Source organism: Saccopteryx bilineata, chromosome 1, assembly GCF_036850765.1.
Source record: "Saccopteryx bilineata isolate mSacBil1 chromosome 1, mSacBil1_pri_phased_curated, whole genome shotgun sequence".
NCBI lineage: Eukaryota > Metazoa > Chordata > Mammalia > Chiroptera > Emballonuridae > Saccopteryx > Saccopteryx bilineata.
The window spans coordinates 116,615,864-116,638,114 of NC_089490.1; the positions used below are offsets into that span (position 1 = coordinate 116,615,864).

General features: G+C 34.7%; 1 protein-coding gene across 5 annotated transcripts in view; it reads right to left on the reverse strand.

Moving 5' to 3' along the window:
- Positions 1–4,764: 4,764 nt before the first annotated feature.
- LMO3 (LIM domain only 3) overlaps positions 4,765–22,251 on the reverse strand; it is a 59,125-nt gene continuing 41,638 nt past the window's right edge. For all 5 annotated transcript variants that reach the window (XM_066264556.1, XM_066264555.1, XM_066264557.1 and 2 more), the window contains 2 exons: positions 18,849–18,974; positions 4,765–7,599 (listed from right to left, as the gene is read on the reverse strand). In XM_066264556.1, the coding sequence (XP_066120653.1) occupies positions 7,494–7,599; positions 18,849–18,974 (232 nt within the window). In that variant the 3' untranslated portion in view covers positions 4,765–7,493. The remainder of the gene's footprint in view (positions 7,600–18,848; positions 18,975–22,251) is intronic.

The window sequence follows — 22,251 nt, forward strand, 5'->3', positions numbered from 1 at the left end:
TCAACAATACAGATCCTACAACCTCAGCTAGTTGAGACAATATTTTCTATATATAAAAAGGAATTAATTGCTATTAACATAGACTTTAAAAATATGAAGTAAAATATAAAATATTAATTTAAATTAATAATTTTTATTACAGATTCTCTTCCTAAATAAATGTAGACATTGTGAAAATTTCAGGTTTTAAAGTATTGGAAGCATATTAGATGGGATTTTATTAAAATGTTTAGAAAAATTTGACTAAGATTCTAATCAATGTTTAAATGGTTGGATCCGATATATTAAATTTACAAGTTTTGGCTTATTAGCTGTTTAAATGGTGTACAAATGTTTAAAAAGACTTTATTTGTTAGAGTTGTATATTTAATAAATTGGGCATTAAACAAAGAATAAAGAGCAGCGAACATTTTCTTTCAGTAACCAAAGTCTCTCAGGCAAATACATATATGTCTAGTATATATATAAATGATTAGTATTGTGCTGCACACATGGAAGTTGCTCAGTGACATTTTTCCATAAAGTTATCTGGTTCCTTCCAGGTAACTTTTTATTCAATATTTTCTCCCATATTTTATTTTTCTCCCATATTTTTCTAATGTACCAATAACTGTTTCAGATATTGTTTCTGTGTCTTCTGCTAGTGCTTGTTACTACAGAAATTGAAGGTACTCTAAGAAGAGTACAGGGATTATAGGTCCAAGTTAACTTCAAATAACCTAGCAGCTCAACCAAATTCACACTATGGAAAAGTGGACATTGTTAGAGATATTTTAGCAAGTCTTGCTGTAATTAACCTAAGCTATTGACTAAAATTTGGGGAGAGGGGCTTGCATTGTGCCTTTCCGGTTGGGGAGCAGCACACTGTTGCATAACTCAACTTGACCATGTTCTTCAGAGATCATCACAGCTCTAAACTCAGTTTCCCAGGGGACTCTGGTGTGGTGGAAGTTTCCATTCCCACTTTATTCGGAATGACTTAGGCCTAAAAGGCCTCAAAATATGTATGAAAGTGGCTGTGGTGATGGCAGCAAGCAGTCGAAGCAGAGGAAGGAAGAATGTCTTGGATATTTTTCTGTGGTAATCCAAGCATATAATGGATCAAATTTTGCTCCGGTCTATGTTAAGGATAACTGCTTTGCCCACTATTGCTTTAACCTGGCTTATCCTGATAATTCTGAGACTAAAGGGTTCCTTAACTATTTGGCAGCTGACCTGGACCCAGCCTCTTATGTAGCTCATGTATTTAGACCAATGAACACAAAGTTTAACGCATATCACCTAATGCAGGGGTCCCCAAACTACGGCCCGCGGGCCACATGCGGCCCCTTTAGGCCATTTATCCGGCCCCCGCTGCACTTCTGGAAGGGGTACCTCTTTCATTGGTGGTCAGTGAGAGGAGCATAGTTCCCATTGAAATATTGGTCAGTTTGTTGATTTAAATTTACTTGTTCTTTATTTTAAATATTGTATTTGTTCCCGTTTTGTTTTTTTACTTTAAAATAAGATATGTGCAGTGTGCATAGGAATTTGTTCATAGTTTTTTTTATAGTCCGGCCCTCCAACGGTCTGAGGGACAGTGAACTGGCCCCCTGTGTAAAAAGTTTGGGGACCCCTGATCTAATGGAAGTAAAATATCAAAGACAAGTAACATACTAAATTTTTTGTCTTGATTTCTGAGACTAGTCTAGCCTTACTTTACAACAGCATGTTCTTACTGACACAGAAAATTGCAGCTTTCTACTATGAGTGACTCTCACCTATGCTAACTACCAGAGACTACTCTTCAGACTTCGGATCCCCTATTCTTGGTATCCTGGCTTTGCAGGGTCAGGTAAATTCTATCATGGTGTGAGTGAAAAAAAAAAACAGTACTGATTGGATTGTGTCTAGGAAATTATGATCACTCTTATTCCCAATTTTTATCTTTAAAGATGAATTAAGGCCTGATCTGTGGTGGCTCAGTGGATAAAGCATTGACCTGGAATGCTGAAGTCACTGATTCGAAACCCTGGGCTTGCCTGGTCAAGGCACATATGGGAGTTGATGCTTCCTGCTCTCCCCCTTCTCTCTCTCTCTCTCTTTCTCATCCTCTCTTCCCTGCCTCTCTAAAATGAATTAAAAAATTTTAAAAAATGCTGTGGAGATAAGACCTAACCAAACAACTGTTGAAAATAAATTACTTTAAAAAAAAAAAGATGAATTAATTCTAAAATATTAGGATTTTTTGCTCAAGCACAGGTAACTTCTAGTTCTTGGCTAGAAAATAAGAATCATGATAAAATAATAATAATAATAAATAATAATAATGACAATCTTCCAACAGTGGTCACACCTAGAAAATCTATATCTCAGGTCCAATATTTACTAGCTGTATGACTGTAGGCAAGTTAAAGAATCTCTCTGTGCTTTTATTTAAAATCTATAAAAGAGGGTAATAATACTTGTATTACAAGGGTGTTGTGGAAATTACAGGGGCATGAAAACTGTCTGATATATGGTAAGTGTTCAGCAAATGTTAGCCATTATTAAAAGCTATTGAAGATGGGTCATATGATAATGTTACATGTTATAAATGGACTGTTTTATTTTAGGTAATTTAAAAGTCTTCTGAAGGGTTAAGAAAGATTTGGATCTTCTATTATCTGAATGTTGTCACTTGCTCCCATTTTTCTTTGTACTGTGTCCATTAAATTTGGTCTAGTTAACGGCAACCACCTTGCTAATAAAGCCAAAATATTCTGTAATCAGCTTCTCTATCCCAATTTGGTAAGTTTTCAGCTTCTCAGCTCAAAATACAAATTGTGTAAAAAGTGCAATGAATTCTAATTCATTCTTTGCAATGATCTGAACCTAACACGAAACCTAGTTGATTCAAGATGATTTGGGCTTTACAATTTTGTGTATTACGTGATCTGCACACTCAAACCAGGAGTATCTTTGAATTTAATATATTTTCCTTTTCAGAAGACAAAAATTCTTTTAATTAAAAACTTTTAAAATTTCAGTATGTGTAATTTTTAACACCTGCTATGTGTCGCCAGCAGATGTTTCTGACTTACCTAAGGGAACTGTTATAATTATTCTATAAGCTTATTGGAATGGCATTTACCAAGATATTTGGGAAACTAACTGCTAACTTTGTATGCAACATTTGCCACTTCTATTAATCTCTTCCCCTATTGCTATCAACTCCAGACACCCTCCCCAACCAAGCCCACTAAAAGCAAAAGTATCCTGCTGGTGTACCAAAATGTTTACAAAACTGGTCATGCCTATTTTAGTCATTGACTAAAATTAAATTATGTGTATTCTGAAGCATTGTAAAATCTACTTTTAAGTGTTTTGCACCTAATACTTAACAATGTTCAACATGGAAGTCTTACATCTTGATTATAAAAATAGAAGTATTCCATTTAGATAATACCGTTTTAAATAGCTTGGCTTCAAATGAAGCTATCATAAATGTTTTATTTTTCTGACCATTTCTAAGGTCCTATAAGCAGTCAACTTTCTGAATTCTTCATTTATGATACTAATCACACAATTACCTACAGGCATGTGTTAAATATGACACTGGTTTCAGCCAAATAATGGGCCGATTGCGAACAATGAATAAAGAGGCAGCTCCATTTATAACCCGTTTCAACAGAGTTCTATTGTAATCATAGTGATCTGAGGGTGACTCATTAATTAATTATGTTCTTTTTTATTATGTGTTATTGAGTTAATGAGTAACTTGTGTGAGATAATTCTCTGAACACATTGATTACTTGAGATATTTTCCGGGCCTTTCATAGCAATGACAAGCTGAATAGTTAGATCATACTCGCTTTTGTGTGTTCGTTATTAGGAGGTTTGAGATGAGTGCAAACCAGTGCAAAAACATCTTAAAGTTACCTGATGTCTAAAGTACCTTAAGTCTGCCCCCCAGGAGGCTGAGTGTTCAGGGCAAGGCAAGTCACATAGTAGGTTCTCAATACATGCCCACTGAAATCATGGCTATTTTAAAGCTTGGCTTTCCAAGACCTTCAATTGCATTAAAATCACATTCAGAAATATCTGTAATGGTGTAATTAAGAATAATAATCAAAAGGCTTTTCTGTATTCTGTGCTAATGGCCTATTACAGTAAACATGCAGACTGTTTTTGCAACTTACTGAAATGAACACTAAGAATGTTTGGACCATATCATATCTATGAAATTAAGTGACTATTTAGCGGGTGGTTTGCCTAAAGTGATAGGTAAAAAGAAATGACTTGTATATGTTATGTTTTACTACAGATATAATTTTTAGCACCCTATTTCAAGTAAGGCACACCATATCTTCCTGGAAAATGTAGGATTTAGTTGAGGTTTTTTTGCTTTAATTCATTATACAGGAAAGAGAAAATTTAAAATTTAATTTGACAACACAGTTGCTTTCAGAAAGATCACTTAAAATTTGTATATATGTGCAAAATTATACCCAGCAATTGCTACCTTCATTTTTGACAGCTCTATTTTCCCCACAAAAGTAAATAGCAGTAAACTACCTAGCTCAGAGATCTTAAATATAATATTTGGAGAAAGCATTTGAGCTACTTTGTCTAGGCTTATGATTTACCTTTTAAAAGTAAATGTCCTTAGACACCTTTTGTTCCTTTTTCATATGCTTAATGTATACTCTGTAGATATCATCTAGATTGTGCCAATTAAGAGTAATCAAATAGTGTAATACCCCTTTTATTACATAAATCCAAATATTAAAAAAAAACAAGTGAAAGAATCTAGCAGATATTTATTAAGCAAGATGAAAGTGAAATTACAAACACAGGTCAGCTTTTAAACTCAGTCAGCATTCTGGTGGACGGGAAGTGCCTGGTCCTTCATCAGAGCCCACCTATGTGTGAGGCATGTTAGGAAGGGAGCTTTCCCTGCTTGAGAAATCAAAGCTCCATTGGAGGGGTCCGACTGGAGGCATCCGATAACAAGCTAAGTGACATCAGGGCTACACAACACAAAGAGGAAAGTTGACACCAATTGAGGAACTTAGAATCGTGAAGACAATTAGCTTAGTACTTCAGGTCAAAAACGCTACTATTTATGGGCTGTTAGCTGTGAAATGGCCTATTTCTGTCTTGTTTCACAAGTTCATAGATATTAAAGATAATCTATGGAGATTAAGGCCTTAATCTTTAATCTAGGTGAATAATTTTGTCTGCAGGAAAAGCATGAGAATTAATTCCCAAAGGATTATGCAAAATAAAAAAGGCAGTAATAAAACATTGTTTGGTCTTTGGGAGCCAAGGATAGCCGAACAGTTTGTTCCCGGTGTACAGGGATTTTGACATATTGACCTTCACATAAGCAAAACCATTTAAATGTTTAAAAGATCATTGGGAAAAACATACCGACAATTAAAATTGTATACCCACACAAATGTCAAGCAACTGTTAATGGGGGCTTGCTGGGCTGAGCAATATGAAAACCACTTCTGTCTCCCCGGCATCAATTTGTTCTGTTCTGTTTTGTTTTGCTGTTTTTGGTTTTGGCTATGCAAATCTTTTTATGAAAAAAAATGTAAGGCTCTAAGGCTAAAATAATATATTATGGGCCCCAAATAACTGTTTCTGAAATCCTTTTTTTCGATGTGTCTCTAATTTGGGAGTCACATGACTTGAACACTCTTAACCATGAAGCATTTGTAAAAATACATATCATTCACTTTTCACAGAATCATTTTCTCAAAAATGAGAGGCAATATCTAGATTCACATGCATGTCCATAATAAAGCTTTGTTTTTATAAACAACGCAACTCCACACCAGCATTATTTGCTGCTTAATATTTTAGCCCCAACCAAAGAATTCAGGTATCACACATAATTTCCATCTGCAACACATACATTGGTGGGACAAAATAGTGTATGCAAATAAGACTGGGAAATATTGTTTTCTATACAAATGATCAAGAAAATAATAAAGTAAAAAGAAAAACCACAACACTAAATTTGCTCTAGTAAAAATATGCTGCATTGCGCCTCTGTGGGACAGAAGCAAAGAACCCAAGTTTGGGCAACCTAGAGGAGGGGAGTATAGACTCATTTTTATTTCTTAAGTTGTAATTTAAATAATTAGTCTCCATAATTTATGTTTCTAGAAAGTTTTCTTTTTTTATCAGCTATCATGTATGTAAGGGAATAATATTTCACCTTAAGTGTGATGTACACTGAATGGGTCATTACTTAAAGCAAGAGTAAGACACATCATCAAACTTTAAAGTATTCACTTTTAAACATTAAAATAAGTGGCAGGTAAATACAGAAAAATATAAAATCACCAGTTCTCAGCTTTTTATCACTCCCTTTGTTTCTCTTCTTCTAGAAGATTCTATGAGCACTACGTTGCTCAATCTAAAGTAACCTCACTACTCACATATCTGTAGCTTCAATGTGCACTATCACGATCTCAGTAGATTCACACTCAAATCCTTTGAGTGCCAGAAATTTATCAAGCCATAAAGTTATTAAGCACTTAGCTCTTATGGAGAGATCGGGGCAAAATTTGTACAAGAAATTTAATTTATCATTTTTACATTATCTTATAATTGTGGTAACATTTTTTTAAAGTAACCCTTTGGAAAAAATTTACATGATACCCAAAGGCACTAGTTCACATAAGGGGGGAATGGCTGAAAAACAGACAACAAAACCATAATATAGGTAAAGAGCACAGACACACATACACACACACACAAAGGATATTAAGAGAATAACTGTTACATTTTAAAGTTATTCTAAAAGTGGCACTTTTCACGCTGGTATAAAATAAAAGTGCTTTATGATGAAATTTTTATTCATTTTTTAAAGCTGGTCTTAACCCCTGAAAATAGGGGGTTATAATGAGAGCACTGATAGACTCTAGATCATAGTGACAATAATATGGATGTTGCTAAAATGCTTTGTGTGTCTTTATTTTGTCTTTTTAGTGTTGATAGATTTGCTTTATCTATATGTGTATCATTAGTGAGATTCACTCTTCAATTTTTACTAGAAAGTTACAGCTCATTTAAAATAGCTGATAGATACAGAAAGCATAAATACACAGTAAGTTTAAACACTGATTGTACTAAATGCAACAATACAAAGAAGCAAACAGAACACAAATGGTAACACAATAAAACTGTATTACATTTGTGCTTCAATTATTACAATACCTTATATACAATAGTTCAAAATAAACATCTCATGCCAAGTGACACCAAAAACAAATAGCAAGCAAAAATCCAGCAATATGTACATTACTTTTTTTCTTTAATAATAAACATTCAACTCTGAACTGGGGCAATTTCACTACATACAGATGCAGTCCGCCTTTTATTTCATATATCCATCCCGCTTTTCTGTATCTACGCTATTCAGTAGGTTCCTGTGTCAATTCTTATATACATGTGGAGCAAAAAAGATAAAAGAATGTAGTGCTTTGTATTCTTAATGGGGTAATGTTGATAGATCAGCGAACCTGGGGTGCATAACCTTCTTTCATTAAACCTTCCTCGTAGTCAGTCTGGCAAAGGATCATGTTATTCTTTAGGAAAAATTTGTCTCCGACACAAAATCTGAAAATATTAAAAAAAAAATGTGTTAAGACCATTTCACTCAGATCACTTGATTATAGATTTATTTTTCTAGTAATAATTTCACATGGCAATTCCCTGATTTTGGCTTAGAAAGTTGCCTTTATTGTCAACACTAAAACACTGCACACAGAATCTGAAATCCTACCTTTATACATAAAAATCATAAGAACACCAACAAAAACACATAGGGCAGCAATGGTAATTTTTTATTTATTTTTTACCACTTTGGAGAGAAAAAAGAAATGATATATACAGTATGTCCATAAAGTCATGGTGCACTTTTGACCGGTCACAGGAAAGCAACAAAAGACAATAGAAACATGAAATCTACACCAAATAAAAGGAAAACTCTCCCAGTTTCATACCTATTCAGTGCCGTTCGATGTGGGCCCACACACAGATTTTTTAGGGCTCCTTAGGTAGCTATCCCGTATAGCCTCTACAGACTCGTCACTGACTAATGGCCTACCAGAAAGGGGTTTCTCCACTAAACTGCCGGTTTCCTTCAACTGCTTATCCCACCGAGTAATGTTATTCCTATGTGGTGGTGCCTCGCTATAACTGCACCGATATTCACATTGCACTTTGGTCATGGATTTGAATTTAGCGAGCCACAGAATACACTGAACTTTCCTCTGTACCATCCACATCTCAACTGCCATGGCCATGGGCTGCTCCGCTGTATACATGGAGTTACGTCATCATCTGCGCATGCGCACATGCTGCCACACCATCCTACAGAAACTGGGAGGGTTTTCCTTTTATTTGGTGCAGATTTCACATTTCTATCATCTTTTGTTGCTTTCCTGTGACCGGTCAAAAGTGCACCATGACTTTACAGACACACTGTATATGCATCCATTAAAATAAGAACAAATGAGGCCCTGGCCGGTTGGCTCAGTGGTAGAGCGTCTGCCTGACGTGCAGAAGTCCCGGTTTGATTCCCGGCCAGGGCACACAGGAGAGGCGCCCATCTGCTTCTCCACCCCCACCCCTCCTTCCTCTCTGTCTCTTTCTTCCCCTCCTGCAGCCGAGGCTCCATTGGAGCAAAGATGGCCCGGGCGCTGGGGATGGCTCCTTGGCCTCTGCCCCAGGCGCTAGAGTGGCTCTGGTCGCAACAGAGTGACGCCCCGGAGGGGCAGAGCATCGCCCTCTGGTGGGCAGAGCGTCCGCCCCTGGTGGGCGTGCCGGGTGGATCCCGGTCGGGCGCATGCGGGAGTCTGTCTGACTGTTTCTCCCTGTTTCCAGCTTCAGAAAAATACAAAAAAAAAAAAAAAAGAACAAATGATAATATTTTACTGCAGCAATTATAGAAGACTTTATGATAGGCAATTTATGCACTTATAAAAAAATTTAAAAAACCAAACAGCATTAATATGAATAAATTAGAAAATAGCCCAATTTTAAAGATTTAATTTAATGCCTCCTTTTACTCTCTGTTACTAAAATATGGTTAAATTCTAGTGATTTGGAAGTGATCATTCTGAAGTTAAAGTTCTTATAGCCCTGGACCACATTCCTTTACTTGTGTCAGTTATTCAACTATAAAATAGTAAATGTCATTTCTTCAAGCACTTCCAATTGAACTTAAAGGCATAACATAACCTGAACAAGCTTCTTAATATTGATGCAATAAATAAACTAGTGCACTGTAGCTAATTATTTTATTTGATAAAACATTGTTCAATGTATTTTTAAATTGAATTTATTGGGGTCACATTGGTTAATAAAATTAAATAGGTTTCAGGTGTACAGTTCTATAATACATTATCTGTATAGTGTATGGTGTGTTCACCACCCCAAGTCAAGTCTCCTTCCATCACCATTTATTTCCCCTTTACTCTCTTTTATCTCCCCCCACTCCCTTTTTCCCTCTTATAATACCCATGCTGTTGTATGTGTCTATGAATATTTTTTCTTAGCTTAATCTCTTCATTTAAAAAACCCCCACATTATTTAATGTATAGGAGTGTAATGTTTTTAGTAAGTGCAATTTTTGTATAATTTCCCAATGGTGACAGTTTGGACACAATTAAGGTCAGAATTAAATGCTGTGCTGTTTCCAGTACATTTAACAATAAAGTAACACTGGGGAGATCTCTCTATATTTTTAATTGTAACAATTTAACCTTCAAACAACAGTGTCTGGTAGAGTTGACCCAGTAAAACTACTTGTAATTATACAAGTTGACCTCCCCGACATTTGATAGTGGTCTCTCTTTATCAGATAGTTAATTTCAAATGATGTTCAAGCAGAAATCTTAGTGGATAGATTAAATTGTGTAGTGAAAGCCACCCTTAATGTTTTGTGAAGTTGAAAGTTTAAATGAGGAGCAGTTGGACCGATTTACATTTGCAAAGATTGGAATGCTAGACAAACAGTGAACCTATTTATTTTCCAACTGGGTAGCTTTGGAAATTTATCCTTATTCTAGTTTAAGTAGAGAGAGGGGAAAATGATGTAATAAAAAAAGTAAATTGAAAGAATTAGCTTTCCTCTTAAAGAAGATTGGTGTGTTTATTTCTGGAATTTACTTTTTTACCTCAGGATTACTGCCTGCTGATGATGTTGATTGAAAGTACAGAGTATGTGGTGATCTTGAAATCCTGGAGTTGTCTGGGTCAAGGCTATTGGATACAATGAGTATTCAAGTTTGGACTTTCAGTACACCTTTTCATTGATTGTGAACTTTAAATACTGGGCTTAACAAGTGGTGTTGAAATGAAGCAGTTTTTGCAGAATATCCTGATTACTGAAACATGTTGAAGAAAAGAACAGGCCTGACAGCTCATTTAGATATATACTTAACTTTATGAGATTATATAAAATAGCATGTAGACTATATGTGATTATAGCTCAAAATTTCTAATTTATATTACTTGAAATTAATTTGAACTAAGAAGCTAATAATAAAATATCACATCAAAAATAAATTCAATAAAACACTCTTGTGCTCTAGCTAATATTATAGAATCAGTTTTTTTCTAAAAACTAAATTAGAAATGCTCTTTCAACTCCATATGGTCTAAGATTTTGCTTTAGTATTTCAACATAATTTTTAAAAATCCCCCAAATTTTATTCACTATCAAATAAAAACATGGGTTATTGTCATGTCATGTCACACGTTCTTACCTTCAGATGCCTTAAAATTTAGATAATTTCTATATGTAGATTCATAAACTCAGGGTAACTACAGTGAGAAAAAGCAAGAACCAAGAGCCTGGGGTCTCGTTCTGCTGCTATCATCTACCCCAATCCAAGATAAAAAGTAAATTTCATATTTTTTCTGAGTTAGTTCTCTGTAGTTAAAATAAATTGACTATACCACTGGATCATAGGGATATTATAATAAGCAATATTTGACAGATAGAAAGGCACAGTGCAATGAATAAAGTTCAAATGTCAACTTTCCATTTATGGTATTAAGATGACACTTCAGTTCTTTATCTGTGACATCAGTCACTTTTGTAAGTTTGTGGTCAAGAGCAGAAATGAAGTATATACAGCCTTACCTCAGGGTCTGTAATGTTGGTAATTTAAGTAGCCACCTTTTATAAAGTACTTACCATGTGCTAATGCTAAGCATGTATAATATATAAGTGATCACATTATTACTTTCATCCCTGCCTTTTTCAAATGAATGACCTGAGGCTTCCTCCCAGAATTTAAAAAAACTGCCCTCGGTTTCATAGCTAGGATGTATGTGGTAGAGGAAGGAAACAATCCTGATTTATTTGGATTCAAGACCCAGAAAAACATGAGGCTACAGATTTTGTGGGTTATACAGTTATAAAGTTATACAGACTTTTTTTGGTTATAATTTTTTCTTTTCATAACTTTAAAGAAGTCTGCTTACCATTCAATGAGATGTTGGTAATATAAATGGAATTCATCTGAAATAATCATACCTGAAAATTTTGTTCCTAATATATTGTCAGCTGGATAAAGTACATTTGACATGCATTTCAATTTATATTTAAAGGTCAAGATGAAACAGAGCATGGGTGAGGAATGTCACAATTACACATACAAGTTAAATAAAACAACCTTGAAAGCTCAATTAGAATTGGAAGATACCTCCTTTAAAATGCTTCACATATAAACATAAAGAAAAAGAGATGCAGATATTAGACATTTAAAAAATAATATAGAACTACTGTGATTTTTTAAGGCACACTAATTCTAATGCTATATAACCAGCTCCTTGTAAGATTTATCACTAGAAGAAAAAGTATTTTAAAAGCAGTGATGGCCAGAGGATACTGTTAGTATATTAATAGGTAGGGCTAAAATTCTTAAAAATAAACTGATAAATTTTCTTGTAATCTAATTCTCACTACTGCTGATATAGACAGTTCAATTTATTTTTCTGTCACTTAAAAACAATGTTAAGAAATAAAAAGATGGCTAATCAGATTTCTAAACTCTGTTAATTATGATGTTTTAGAATTAATAACAGACTTAATTTCCAGATATTTTAGAGTGATTATAGTTGAATTCATGTGGTCTTAGACAGTTGAAAAGTACAAAAAATCAGTATAATTAAGAAATCATCCCTATAATATATGGGGCTTAGAGTAGTTTTGAGCAGGTCATCAAAATCCTCCGCTAAGAAGTTTCCATATATAACATCCTTTCTAAGAAATGAAAATGTTAGCTTAGTCATCTTGTTTCCCTGAGGTTAGTGACTGTTAATTACAATTAATTTCCATTTCCACAAAGCTTTAAAAAGATCCAATCCATATATCCAATATCTCTACTTTCCTATTTAGCATCCTCAGTTACTGAATGATGGAGATTTTGATACTATACTTTGTTTCCAGTAAGAGGTGCAGGTTTTATACTCATTGTCCCATCACTACAGAACTATGCACAAATTTATTGTCTTTCCCAATGACAGCCCAGTTGTCATTACATACTTCATTCGTAACTATCTTTTCTGCACCAAGTTAGACTACACACACTCCTAATCCTGTTAGAAATAATTCAAAGGCTACCTTACTGTAACACCACTGTATCTAATCACATGTATGTCCACTTAGCCAGAAAGTAAAATACCCCTCTTGCAACAACCCTCATGTTGGCTCTGAGTCTAGACTAAAACTAGATTTCCAGGGTTCAAATCTTGAGTCTATCACTTTCTAACTGTGTAATATGGATTAATTACTTAATTTTTTTGTACTTCAGTTTCCTCGTCTGTAAAATGAGACCAATATAAGCACCTAATTATGGGTTATTTTGAGTATTAAATGAGTCAGTACATGTAAAACAGACTTATAGATAGAGAGCAGGCTGACAGATGTTGGAGGGGTATAGTGGGGCTGTGTTGGGGGTAGAGTTATTGAGCAACAAATAAAAAAAAACCTCATGTACACGGACAACAGTGCAGTGGAGGGAAGGGGAATTGTGGGTATATGGGGGATAAATGGTGATGGAAAGAGACTTGACTTGGGGTGGTGAACAAACAATACAGTGTACAGATGATGTGTTGTAGAATTGTGCACCTGAGATCTGTGTAAGTTTGTTAACCAGTGTCACCTCAATACATTCGTTAAAAAAAAAAAGAAGATATAATAAAGTGTCTAGTATAATGCTTGATACATTGACTTGGTCCTACATAAAAATTTGTTTATTATTAATAGCAAAGTCAATAACAAAATGTCTGAATAATACAATATAATGATAAAAATGAGGCTCAGCCTGTGTAATCACATAGGTGGGCATTTAAATCTTAGTTGCACTAATGTTGAGCTATGCCAATATACAGAATACATTCACACTTATGGTAAGTTACTTAAAAATGCCTCTGAAAATAAGTTCCTATACCTATAAAGTAGAAAAAAAAAGTGCTCTCATTATTATTTGCCAATGATAATCTTTTAATCTTTGCTTAAAATATTAAGCAAAGCCTGGGATATTTCTTCCTTTTTTCCATCTAACTGATATTCTAAAAATTCTTTGGTTTCCATTCCCTCCATCAGTGTTTCTTGATCACATCATCTCATTCTGATCTTTCCCAAAGTACTTATTTATTAGTGTATCGTTCCTTTACTTTGGCATTTCAAATTTTCTCATACGAGTATAACAGGATTCCCAATCTAGACAGTAGTGCTGAGCTAAATGACCACGAGTTTTATTTCTTTTGAACTCTCTGAAATACCACCATAAATTCTACTATCGCTTGAGGTGGGTGGTCAATAAATATTGGTTAAGATAGATTTATTCTACAATCAAATAGCCTTAAATAACAAAGGTATATTATTAAATGAAGTAATTTAAGTTTGTATTCATTTTGATTTTCTTTTTTTTTTTTTTAATAATTTTATTTTTTTAATGGGGCGACATCAATAAATCAGGATACATATATTCAAAGATAACAAGTCCAGATTATCTTGTCATTCAATTATGTTGCATACCCATCACCCAAAGTCAGATTGTCCTCTGTCACCTTCTATCTAGTTTTCTTTGTGCCCCTCCCCCTCCCCCTTTCCATTTTGACTTTCAATCACTGACTTCCTACCTTTACAGTTTCATCTCCTGCTCCTCACTCCATTCCTCACTCCTCCATATGCCTATCGAACTCCGGGTCTAATCTCCGAGCACACTGAGCTTCATTTTATTGCCTATACATATTAGATGCTTTCATACCCCCATGCCTTTCATGCTGCTCCATCTGTCTGGGAATCCCTTTCCTCACTGCTCCAGGCTTCTTCATCTCCCCCAACTCCCATCAGTCACACTTCCTATATCCCAACAAGTCTTAAGGAGTTCTTTTATAACCAGTCTGTGATGCTTCCCTAAGGCTTCCAGGATGGACCTCTCTTCCCTTGAAATGGATCTGTTTACACCAATTCCACCCTCCTGTGAGTCTCTGATGTCCTCTTTCCCCTAGCTCTGAGTACCTTTAAGAGAGAAACTAGCCCTGGCTAGTGGCACAGTGAATAGAGAGTAGTCCCAGTGCGCCAAGGTTGCTGGTTTGATACTGAGGGTGCCAGCTCAACCCCAACGTTGCCGGTTCAATCTCCAGTCAGGACACAAATGAGAAGCAATCAACTGGCGTACAAATAAGTGGGAAAAGTTGATACCCCCCTCTCTCTCTCCTTTTTCTCTCTCCCCTTCCACATCCCTCCCTCTTTTTAAAAGAAATAGAAAAGACAAAATATATTTTACTCCCATCTGTTCCTTCAGAGCCAAGCCCAATACTTTTATTCTTTAATAAAAGGAAATGAAATATTATACAATTCTACATATTTGAGGCAATTCCATCACAAACAAGTGCATCTTTTTCTTATAAAACCATCATTTAATTTTACAGTATTTTTCTAAGGGGGAGGGGCGTATTCACCTTTAGAAAATTAACTATTACACAGAATTTTCTAATTCTAAAGAGATACAAGTTATTATACAAGACACCCAGAATAACCATCCTCTGATTTCCTTTAAAAATAGAAGAGCTTTTAGATTTTCAATTCAGAGCTTGACATTTTTTAGCCATACCCCTCTAAAAAAGGGCCAAGATGATATGGACAAGGGACAACCAATCTTGAAAGGTTATTATTACTAATATTTTTTTAACTTTTAGTAATATTATGATGTTAATAATATTTTGATTTAAAAGCTGAAATGACTGCTAAATAAAATCCATAAGCATTTATAATACCATGATTTCAGATGTCAATAAAGTTTGCTTAAGGAAAGGTGTCTATACATTTCTTTACATGCTCTGTATTTCATTGGAAGAGATGCAATGCTATGACAATAATTTGGCTACTGAACAGATAGGCTCATGTGCCATATGACTCTATTGAAGAGGATTTCCTAAGGAAACGTCAAAGTACAAGCAGACTCCTATATTGAAAACCTTCTGTATTGAGAGTAACAACATTTGTCTGCTTTGCTTGGCTGATGAAGATAACCTGAGTGCCCGCATTAAAGAAGTTTGTCTTGTTGGGGCTGAAGTGACAAGACAATAACTAAGTGCTAATTGTGCATAACCAGAACTGAAGATATGCAGTCCCATGATGGCATGCAATAAATGAAGCGAACACAGAAACATATTAGGTACTTTAATAATGATTCTAGAGTAGTATTTTGTAGCAATAAGAATGTGAACAGTTATAGAGTCCAAATTTAGGAGTATGTGTCTTACTTGACTGAGACTGAGTTCTGCTGAGGACAGATAGGCTTAATTGGGAGGCAACTGAATATTTCAGCGAAGAAATAAAACAAAATATGATTGTAAACAGCATTAACAACCTACAGCTACTCAGTGTCCTCACAGAATTTAGCCTGAGTTTAGCACTTGAATGATGTTTTAATTTTCTGTGTAGAATATGCATAAAACAGGTAACTCTGCCCTTATAGAGAAATGGACAAAGGGCATAAACAGGAAGTTCCCTAAAAGAAGAAATAGCAAAGGGCCACTATTAAGCCAATGAATGTTAATTAAAAATTATAATGAGATACCATGTTTCATTCCTTAAGGTGACAAGGATATCTTTTAAAATAATTCCCAATGTTAAGAGTGAATGTGTGGAAATACAGTTTTTACATTTCTGGTGTAAAAATAATCAATATAACTTTTCCGGAGAAAAGCATTATACTGTATATCATTAGCCTTTAAACTATCGTATACTTTGCCTAATTAGTATCTGCTCTGTGAATTTATCCTGACACAGATTTTAGTATTTGTTTGTTTATAAAGTCCATTTTATGTTAATAATATGTGTAATATAAAAACTTGAAGAAACAACTGACACATCTGATGATTTATAATATGAAGCTCTATCCATAAAACTGAACATAAGAAAGCTTAAAATATTTTAAAGTAATTTTTAAAGGCAGATAAAAAGATACACTATGTAAAATGAAAAACACAAATATGAAACATTAGGATTCTTTCCTGTTACTTTCTTTTAATCTGCTCAAATGTGCCTAGAATGTAAAATATATGCACTTTTCATGTATGTCTGAAAAAGTGTAGAGCTGGCTACACACAAAATAGCAAAGTATTTTCTCTTAGAATAATGAGAGAATAGTGAGGTATGAGATGCTGTTATTCTTTATCCCTTTGTATTTTCTAAATTTTCTACTATGAATGAGTAACCTTTTATAAGTAGAAAAGCAGTAAATGTTATTATTGCATGGAGATCACTGTATTGTTAGTGGGTGTTATTAGTGGATCAATGTGACAAGTAAACAGAAGTATTTTAAATTTACTGATAGTACACTTTTAAAATGTATATGCATATATTTACATATGAATATAAGTGTATCTGTATTGATGTGTGTATATTTCTGCTTATTTATCTATATCAATGGTAGTCAACCTGGTCCCTACTGCCCACTAGTGGGCGTTCCAGCTTTCATGGTGGGCGGTAGCGGAGCAACCAAAGTATAAATAAAAAGATAGATTTAACTATAGTAAGTTGTTTATAAAGATTTATTCTGCCAAACTTAGCGAAAATTCGACATAAAGTACTTGGTAAGTAATTATTATTATATGCTTTAACTTGCTGTAACTCTGCTTTATAAATTTTATAAAGTTACTTCCCTACTTTATAAATCACCATTACTGTGGAACTGGTGGGTGGTTAGAAAATTTTACTACTAACAGAGATACAAAAGTGGGTGGTGGGTATAAAAAGGTTGACTACCCCGATCTATATCCTTACATCCTATCGACAACATGTGCATTTGCCAGTTTATTTTTGGTTAAATGTCGCCATAGACTGAATTAAATTGTGTTGATTCCAGGCATTTGTTGGAAACATTCAAGATGTTGTGAGATGACTTCTTGAATTTTTTCCTGGATAAATTATATATGGCAAGGTTGATTCACATTCTAAATATCTATTTATCAGGTGCTTATTGAGCTATATATACCTCATGTGAAAACCAAGTTAATGAAGTATTATTTGGTAAAAGGAAGTTATTAATGTTGTTAAAAGAGCAAATATTTGAGAACCTATTTTTCTAATTTTAATTTCTAAGAACCTATTTCTGGGACTTATATAAATTATTTCATTTTATTTTCAAAATCTGTAATACAAGCATCAGTGTCTTTTTTTAAGAGGGTGAACACAAAAATCGGTAAGATTAAGTAGTTTTGTCACAGTCACAAGCTAATATATGGTGGGGCTGGAATTCAAATCCAGTTCTCACTGTAAACATTGTATTCTTTCTACTACTCTATTGGGCCTCATAAAAAGATGCTGTACTGAGTAGTAAAACAAAGCAAATTACAATAACTGAGAACTTGACACAACTAATATTTTCTGATTATATACTGTGTTCAGGTGTTTTTACACTTGCATGGAATTTATTTTCATAAAAGAAATCCAATGTACTAATTCTTGAAATGTATTTTTAATGATATGTCCATTTTAATATTCTAATATCCTTTACATTTGTCACATAAAACAGGTATCAGTAGTTCATAGTTCCCACAGGAAATAAAAGTTATAATGTTCACTAAAGAAAAGTGGGATGACTTCATAAGACTTGGAGATAGAAGACTTCTCTGTGATTGACTGGTGCAGCTCCCTATGTTATTAATGAGAAAACTGAGGGCCAGAGAGCTACTATTGTTGGCTTATGGTGATATACATCTTGTTAGGGGCAAAGTCCAGACCAGAATTTAGGTTTTTGGATTCACTGTGTAACACTCTGTTCTCCAATACTGCCTCTCCAATGTTGGTAATTGTTGAATTATTAGCTCTCGCCAGCCTTGTTCCCAAAGAGACGTACAGCAACTTAAAAAGTACGTGTAAAACAAGGTTAAAATTCAAGATAATATAGGGCAACTATAACTTTGACCAATATATGAATTCACACAACCCACGACAAATTGCTGTATATTTACCTCAGTACAAATGTATTTGCTTATAGAAGTAGAACAAAACAGTAATAATATTTTAACCAACTTTTTAAAAGACCTTTTAAAACAACAAAGAAAAGAAAAGATAATATGACTAAAAGTTTATAGAAGCATCTTTGTTTCTTATCACATGAGATTAAATGATGCACTTCTTTTAGGCAGGCATGTAGTTTTAACATCTTTTCCTTCTTGGTTTGTTTTTGGCACTGAATGAATGTTTGCAGAAAATAAAGAATGCTAAGATTAATTTCTTTAAGTAAACTGTACTGATATAATTCCCACTTGTAGCATAAATAGCCAGAAAAGAGTTTTACCGGTTTTTAGGAGACAAAATAAAATCTCAGTACCTCTGATTACAAAGCTGACAGGCAAAGCAGTCCAGGTGGTAAACATTGTCCTTGGCCCGCATCACCATCTCAAAGGCAGGGATGAGCTTACTACAGGCAGCACAGTTTCCTGTCACACCGAAGAGCCTACAACAATAAACATTACTTTCAAACTCTTACAGGAAGATCTGAGATGGTGACTAGATAAGACACCAATACACTTTGTAAAGCTATTAATACACAATGCCTTACGACATACTCCACTGAGTCTTATCCTAGGTGTAGACATAAATATTCTTTGGTGATACATACTCAGTTGACCTTTCTTGGTGAAAATCACATCTTGTAAGAAAAGGAAAAGACAAATACATGGGGAAGCTTATATAATCAGAAGTCAACGGGGGTGAATGCATAGCCAAAACCTACTTGTGAGAATAGGGAGTAAATATAAAAGCAGTGTAACTTTGATCTTAATGCCACATATTAAACGCTTTAGTTGGGGGAAAAAAGAACCATTTGAATGGCTGACTATTTTTGTCACCTAGTTACTAACTGGCTTGCCATTATTATTAAAAGACCATTTATGAACAAGGCATTTAAATAGTCAAAAGCCATTACAGGCACATGCACCTTATGGCCCTATACCATAGTTATAGCTATGATTACGTTATTCAAGTAGCGCATTAAAGTAAATGAGGCTGTAAACTACATAGAACTAGATCAGAATTGGAAACATAATATACTGTAAGAACGACTGGAATAGTCTGGAAAAAAAAGGTATTTTTTAAAAATTCTATTTGCTGTAGATTCCTGTAAATAGTTATTGTAATGACCTAAAAAATAGTCCAACATAAAATGTCTCCATAATTTCATAATGCTAGGAAATAAAATATAGTATCCATTTTCACCAGCAATATTTAAACCAAGTCTCCTTAAAAACTGTTAATGGTGCCTGACAAGGCAGTGGCGCAGTGGATAGAAAGTTGGACTGGGATGTGGAGGACCTGGGTCACCACCTTGAGCACAGGCTCATCTGGTTTGAGCAAAGCTCACCAGCTTGTACCCAAGGTTGCTGGCTTGAGCAAGGGGTTACTTGGTCTGCTGCAGCCCCATGGTCAAGGCACATATGAGAAAGCAATCAATGAACAACTAGGTGTCGCAATGAAAAACTAATGATTGATGCTTCTCATCTCTCTCCGTTCCTGTCTGTCTGTTCCCATCTATTCCTCTCTTTGACTCTCTCTCTGTAAAACAAACAAACAAAACAAAACAAAACAAAAAACTGTTAATGGTGGTGAAGAGTTATTACAAATAATATTCTGTGCATAGTAGTTAATGCACTTTTTAACTAGGAAGCAAACTAAATGAAAAACACCACATCTGCCAATTTTCTTTTTTCCCCAGCATCAGGCTGACAGGAAAAAAATATAATGGCTCTCATGGGAAAGACCAAATTAAAAGCAGTTCTAAACTAATGAATTCAAAGGTGCTATGGAGAAAACTCATTTTAGTTATAAAAACGTACTTTAAAGAATCTTAGACTTTAATTTTATTGAATTTAATGATTACACACAAATGTGCTGAAGTTTCTCACATTACTTGCTGTATACTCCAAAGATAGGCCGTTGCTTAAAGCATGCATAGTCATTTTCCAGTTTATAACTATTCCTCTTACCAGACTAATGACGATTGTTAGAAAGAGTTGTGAGAATGGCTTCCAAGTGTCTGGCAAGACTTGTAATAAATGTTTCAGCTTATGTTTTCACTAGGTTGTCCCTTGAAGAATTTAAGCGCCTTGAGGGTAGAAACTACAAATACTTTTCAAACATTTTGCTAGCATAATCTGTATGCTTGATAAAAAGTAAGCCAGGTTCACATTCAAGACAAAATTAAAAATTGTTCCACACTTATTTTCCAGGAAAAAAAAAAAAAATCTTTAGAATGTTTTAATATGCTTCTTTCAAGGAATAGAAATCTAATAACCTTTGCATTCCAAGTTTACAATCCCTAGTTTGGGAAATAATTTTTTTAAAAGAATCTCATTGAAAATATAATATCTTGCATCTCCCACTGGTATCATTAAAAATGAAACCATCACAAACTAAAGCTTTCATCCTGTTCTGTTTTGTTTTTTGTCAGCAGATTTTCCGTTCATTCTCACATTTCACATTTACTTTTCAGTGTACTTCACGTGATCTAGCCAGGAGTCGCATCACTTACGTGTGCCATTTGTTTCTTCTGTTCTTTCATCATTATTATTTTTTTGAGAAATAAGGAAATCTCAAAAGTTCTTTATCCCATGAATATAGATGTATTTGTGGATATAAAATGCGATTAGTATGAGAGAAAGCAGTTTTTAAGAACTATTCAGTTTGCTTACGCCTAATAAACATACACACACAATGCCATTTTGAAATTCTGGACATAGTTTCCCCCAATTTCAATTGCTCTCGCTAGCTGAGCATTTATCAGCTACCTGATTAGAATTTGTTTCCACACAAACCATTGATCATCAGCCTATTACTAGGCAAATGACAGTTAATTACCCACTACATTAACCACTGGGACCTGAGACCTGCTTCTGCTGCCATCAGTCAACATGATAAATGTGGCAAGTTCAGTAATGCATGGCCAGCCCTGAGCTGCCTGCTATACTGTGAACAACCCTCAATCTCACTTCCAGGCCCAGGAAAATCTATGGCAATCTGCATAATTACAAGCTCTGGGTTAATAACAGACAAATGATTTGTTGCATCTAAACAAAGTCCTTGGAATGGTCCCAGTCTCTGGTGGCTGCCCGTACCGGTGCTGCTACGAGTGTACTTTCCACTGCAATGTGCACAACACAGTTCTCCGACATTACAGCCTTTCAATTTGTTGCCCTCCAATTTATAGATTCTGCATATGTGATTTTTAATCATTAAAGGACTCTTGAAGCAATATTATCTTAATTATTCTCTGCTGTACCCAGGGAATTGGCTTCAGATAAAATTTTCTTCTTCCATGCACCCTCCCTGCCTCGCTGGAGGCTCCATCAGTTTCCATCTACACCTGGACTCTGAAATCCTAATGATGAATTATTGCCCCTTTTCCTAAGAGGGCAAACCTTACAAGGGAACATTTTACTGAACTGTCAACTCACAGACTGAGTGCGGAGATGCGGAAATCTGATCTAATTTACTGCAAAATGATGCATTTGTTAGACTTTTTCCTCACTTTGGTTCAAGGATCAAGAGATCATTCTATAGCCATACTCATGGTCTCCTTTTTCCTTTTTCTCAGTGGGACAAGCCCAAAATTTTCTGAGAAAGGAAACAAATCCTATTTTTACAAAATGGGCTTTTCAAAATATATAGTGTGATCCTATGGTTTTCAAACATGACATCTGGACTCAGGCAAAAAGAATTTTCATTTATATCAATTA